Consider the following 5,980-nt stretch of genomic DNA (forward strand, 5'->3'; position numbering starts at 1 on the left):
CACAGCCCCACCTGCCAGACTCCCACACTTCCCTCTCGCCTGTCCTGGCACCAGGCCAAGAGTCCTGCTCTGGAACATCAGCTCTCCAACTGCCCATCATCTCTGCGTAACGGCTTAGTGTCAGGACCAGGCTGAACAGCTCACTCTCCAGCCTCTCATCTTTCCCCATCAGCCCATTCTCTACTCTGATGCTATCAACTTACTGACATGCAAATCTAACATATCACTTGGAAATTAAAAAAATCCACTATGAAGCTGGGCATGGTGGCGCACGCTTGTAATCCCGGCATTTGGGAGGCTGAGACGGGAGGATCACCGTTCGCGGACAGCCTCAGCTACTTAGTGAGGCCCTTTGCAACTCAGTGGGACCCTGTTTCAAAATGAAGAATAAAAAGTAGGGCTGGGGGTGTAGCTCAGGAGTAGAATGCCCTTGGGGTCTATCCCCAGTAATGGGAAAAAAAATCCACTATCATTTACAGTGTAATTCCTACTTTCCAGCCATACAAAGCATCCCAGAAATTCACTCCCGCTTCTACGCCACTAGCCTTTCACCCTGAGGACTTTACACACCTTTCCTTTCTTGCTGCCTGAAATGCCCTTTCCATACTCTTCATCAACTCACCTGGAGACAGCAAGATCTGGTGCTAGCACTGTCTCCTTTCTCCTGGGGAAGTTACTCTAAACCCCCCCACGCAGGAGGTCCCGTGTGCCACGAAGGTGTCTGCGCACGCCTCCCAGCCCCGGGAGCCCTCATGGCCAATGCCTGTCACCTTGGAAACCCTGTGTTATACATGTATTAGCTAACACATGTATTAGTCGAGGTTAAAATATGTCCCAAGTTTCTTTCTAGGAACCAGAAAACTGGAATATATAAATCAGTGTTACCTATTCAGGCTCAGAATCTAAGTTATCAGAATTTATTAATGAAGAGGAAAAAACTCTGCAACCTCCAATTCAAGTGCGTGAAGGTGTGAGATTAAGAATTCAGGCCTATTTCATCTAGGCTAGGATATAAATGACAATTTAAAATTTTTTTTTACACATCAACATTCTTGTTAATACAGCTTTGTCTGATAGATTTGGTCACAAACATGTTATTTCCCTTGTCAATGGATAAAACCAGAGAAAAAAATTTATTTTGGATATATACTATCCAAAATATTCACTGAATGTGGGCTTATCTATTTATACAAAAAGATTTTCTTCTCCCCAAATAGAGGTCCTAAAACAAATTCAAGATTCCTTTGAATGAATAAAGCCAAAATACAATATAAGAAAAATTGAACAGTCTGCAATGAAACTTAGGAAAAAATATATTTTTTTTTCATAAAGCAAATACATAAACCTTTCCCTTTGGCGCCTTCTCCAGTCCTTCACTGCGCTGAAGAAAGGTCGAGGTCTCCCAGCGCTTTGGTTAGGTGAGTGGTTTCCGAGCTGACTGGACTCTCCAGGTATGAGGTTCCTGCACAGGGCTTTCCTGACACCGGATCTATGACTCTGCCAACTTTGAAGACGATCTCGGCCAGCTCATGTTTCACGTGCTTTGTCCGTGCAACGGGTAAAGCTTTGAGCAGCACAATATCCCCAACGGTGCACTGCTGAAGGGCATCGTGAGCAAAGTAGGTTTTGCGCTTATTAAAATACTGTTGAGGGAAGGAGAGGAATAAATCAGTGCTTCCCATCCAGGCCTCAGCAATGCTGTAGATGATGTGAAGAAGTAATCCACAGAAAACAAGCCAGGACTTGGGAAAGCAAGAGACTTAAGGAGACTTCTTTTATTGTGGTACTGGGGATTCAAGCCAGGGGCATTATAACCTCTGAGCTGCACCCCCAGCCCTTTTTATTTTTTGTTTGCTTATTTATTTTGTGGTACTGGGAATGGAACCCAGGGCATTCTACCTCCAAGTGACACAGCCAGCCCTATTTTTTATTCTTTATTTTGAAACAGGGTCTCATTGAGTTGCAAAGGGCCTAAGTAGCTGAGGCTGTCTGCAAACTTTGATCCTCCTGTCTCAGCCTCCCAAATGCTGGAATTACAAGCGTGCGCCACCAGGGCTGGCTTAAGGAGATTTCTAATAAAAAAAATTAGCTTCTTATTCTTTGAAAAAGAGCAATGACTTTCCAGAGCTGATCGCTGAGCTCTCCGGTTCACTCCCTCTGGCGCCCTCGCTCTATCAATGATCTTCCCCTGCACTCGTCCTTCCCGAGGAGGCCTGTTCTCCAGCCTATACACATGTTACTCTCTCTACTACCTATGTGAGTCACTTAACCACTACAAGCTCAGTTCCTCCACCATAAAAGAAGGGTCTACACCAGGAGTGGGGGCACCCTCCTGTATTCCCCGATACTTGGGAGACCAAGGCAGGAGGATTGCAGTTCAAGGCCAGCCTCGGCAACTTAGGGAGACCCTGTTTCAATGAAAAGAAATACAAATAAATAATATATGTTGTACTGGGGATGGAACGCAGAAGCATTCTACCTCCGGGTTATATCCCCAGCCCTATTGTATTTTTGTGTTGGAAACAAGTTCTTGTTAAGACCCTTCAGAGTCCAGTTCAACTGTCATTGCCATTCACTCAACACGAGTGCCTACTAGGCACCAAGCTATAAGCCAAATCTTGCCTAACCTCTTGCTGTTTCTGTAGACTGCCATGATCTATCACGGCTAAACGAACTTCCACAAATCCATCAGAGCTGGAATGATTCCCACCCACCTGGTCCTCTAGATAAAATCATATATAAGATTCAGTTTAAATGTCTGTCTCTCTTTTTGAGGTGTTGGTTTGAACCCAGGGATATTTTACCTTCAAGCTATACCCCGGCCCTATTTTATTTTTTATTTGGAAACTGGATCTTGCTAAGTTGCTGAGGCTGGCCTCGAACGTGCAACCCTCCTGTCTCAGCCTCAAAGTATTGGGATTACAGCCGTGCTCCCCCACACCTGGCTTCAAATGTCTCTTAAATGAGGATGCTCTTCTACAGCAATCTAGCAGGGAAGAATGAGGTGTTCTGCTCCCACAGTGCTTTGCAATAGTTACCACAGCAGTTACCATACTGAGATGAAGTTACTCTATGTTCCTGGAATAATGAAGTGTTATATCCACACACTAGCACATGCCTGGCTTACCCGAGATGCTCAGCACACCTTTTACTGCTAGTGCAACGTTCTGCTCAGAACTCAGAACATGTTGGGTGATTTACTGATGCCACCTGAAAACAGGTGTGCCCTCACCTTTAGTAAATAGGGATCCAGAACCAGCCTGGTCACTCTCACTTTAGCTGTTTTCTGCATTGCTGTCCCAATCACCTTTCCCACAATCCATTTGGCATGGACAGAGGACCGAGCTACTGACATTATGTAGTTTGGGTCACCTGAAAAACAAGTGTCAAAGTTTAACATTATAGTGGTGGTTATGACTGGCCAAATGAATTTTTGTTATAACTGCCCAAGTGGTACACATAACATCTAACCTTTGTGATTTTCCTGGAATCATCATTTCAGAGATGCTCATATACCCCACTGTTCCCTTCACTACTCAACCTCTCATCTTTTTCCTGTTTACAAAGCAGCAACATTAATCTCTCTAAGCCTGCTTCACTCTCCAATAGGGCCTACAAGAGTACTTTGAGTTTTTAAAAATTTTTTTTTTCGGTACTAGGGATGGAACCGAGGGGCATTCTATCTCCAAGAGACACACCCAGCCCTATTTTTTATTCTTTATTTTGAAACAGAATCTCACTGAGTTGCAAAGGGCCTCACTAAGTAGCTGAGGCTGTCCACGAACCTCTATCCTCCTGTCTCAGCCTCCCAAATGCTGGGATTACAAGCCTGCGCCACCATGACCGGCTCTGAGTTTCTTTTTTAATGATATTGCAGATTGAACCTAGGGACGGTCAACCTCAGCCCTTTTCATTTTTTTTTTTTTCTTTGCGGAAGTGGGGATGGAACTAGGGGCATTCTACCTCCGAGCTACATCCCCTACCCTACGTTTTATTCTTTTTATTTTGAAACAGGATCTCACTAAGTTGCAGAGGGCCTCACTAAGTAGCTGAGGCTGGCCGTGAACCCAGATCCTCCTGTCTCATCCTTCCAAGTACTGGGATTACAAGCGTGCGCCACCACGCCCGGCCCTCTTTGAGTCATTTTGATCTGAAAGGGGCTCAGTAGTGCAAACAAACCCTGGCCATTACTGGTGTCCTTTCTCCCTACTCTTTCATCTCCCCACGGGATCACAGCCCCGCTATTCCCACCACGCCAGAGCTTTGCAGGGAGGACATTTGCTCCCCTAGGGCGGAGACCTTGCCTTGGACTGCTGTGGGGTGGGTTAGCACCGCGGCCACCCTGCCGGACCTGGGGAAGGTGGGGACGACTCGCAATCCTCGCCCGGGACAACCTTGAGGTCAGGCCACTCGACTCGCTCCGCCCGCTCTTAACGACCAGAACGTCCGCACCCCACCTAGGGGCCGCGCTCACCTCCGCTCCACGGAGCCACCTAAAGCCTGCGGAGCGACGCCGCGGCGTGATGACGTCACACCGCCGCGCAGGCCCCGCCCGGGCCGCGCCTCTCCTCGGCCGCGGTTGGTGTAGCCCGCGCCGGCTCCGCCCAGTCTCCCTTAAGGGCACCTCGGTGGTGGGGGGTGTTGGGTTTATACTTCCCCAGCCGCCCGGCGCGCCGCGACTGGAGCGACTAAGGTTCCGGCCTCGCCCGGATCCACTTGGGTCCCTCTCTTTCCGGCCATCTCCCAGGCGCTGAAATTTAGCGATGCTGTTGAATAGGAGAAAACACTTGTTTTGCTTTGTTTTCTTTTTATTTGTGTGTGTGGTATCGGGATAGAACCCAGGGGCATTCTACCTCTGAGCTCCACTCCTAGCCAGATTTTTTTTTATTTTATTTTACTTTTTTTTTTTTATTGGTGCATTGTAGTCATACATCTTAATGGGGTACAAAATGGTGGAGACATACATGCACACATCACCCAGTTAGCCCTTACCCAAGTCCCACCCCATTCCCATCCCGTCCCTCCTTCCCACTTTTGGCTTAGTGACTGACATTGATATGTTTGTTAAAGAACATCACGTGTGTTAGAGAATTTCCCTCTTCGCCCTTCCCTCCCCTCAGGTCGCCTTACTTGCTCACCTATAGTATCTCCTTTTTCTAGAGTTTCTCCTATGACCCATTTCTCCCTAGCTTCTGCATATGAGGGAGAACATCTGATTTCTTACATTTTGTGACTGACTAATCTCACTTAGCATAATGTCCTCCAGTTCTCTCCATTTCCCTGTTAAATGATGTAATTGTCTTCTTTCTTTCTTTCTTTCTTTCTTTCTTTCTTTCTTTCTTTCTTTCTTTCTGTTTTGCGGTACTGGGAATGGAACCCAGGGGCATTCTTCCTCCGAGCTACACCCCCAGCCCTTTTTTTTTTTCTTTGGGTCTGGGGATGAAACCCAGGGGCATTCGACCTCCAAGCTACAGCCCCTGACTTATTTTTTTAAATTTTTTTGAAACAGGGTCTCACTAAGTTGCAGAGGGCCTCACTAAGTAGCTGAGGCTATACTTAAACCGCGATCCTCCGGTCTCAGCCTCCCAAATACTGGGATTATAAGCCTGCGCCACCACACCTCGTGTCCCAGCCCTATTTTTTATTCTTTCTTTCTTTCTTTCTTGGTGGTACTGGGGTTCCTGGAAGCCCTTCTACCTTAGGGCTACACTCCCAGATACCTGTTTTATATTTTTTTTATTTGGAAACAGGGTCTCTTAAAGCCAGCACGGCTGGCTTCGAACCTGCGCGATCCTCCTGTCTCTGCCTCCCAAGCGCGGGGATTACAAGCCTGCGCCACCACGCCCGGCTTTTATTTATTTTGATACAGGGTCTCACTGAGTTGCCAGGGACCTCACTAAGTAGTAGCTGAGGCTGTCCATGAACCTGCGATCCTCCTGTCTCAGCCTCTCAAATGCTAGGATTATAAGCGTGCACCACT

At 47.1% G+C, this 5,980-nt stretch overlaps 1 protein-coding gene across 1 annotated transcript; it reads right to left on the reverse strand.

Moving 5' to 3' along the window:
- Nucleotides 1–1,373: 1,373 nt before the first annotated feature.
- Nucleotides 1,374–3,355, reverse strand: MRPS17 (mitochondrial ribosomal protein S17; the record flags this gene model as incomplete). Its single annotated transcript, XM_080703004.1, has 2 exons — nucleotides 1,374–1,643; nucleotides 3,233–3,355. 2 exons carry the CDS (start codon nucleotides 3,353–3,355, stop codon nucleotides 1,374–1,376), a joined length of 393 nt encoding a protein of 130 aa, XP_080559130.1.
- Between the last annotated feature and the right edge of the window lie 2,625 nt (nucleotides 3,356–5,980).

This window comes from Muscardinus avellanarius (genome assembly GCF_963383645.1).
Source record: "Muscardinus avellanarius genome assembly, chromosome: 10".
Lineage (NCBI taxonomy): Eukaryota > Metazoa > Chordata > Mammalia > Rodentia > Gliridae > Muscardinus > Muscardinus avellanarius.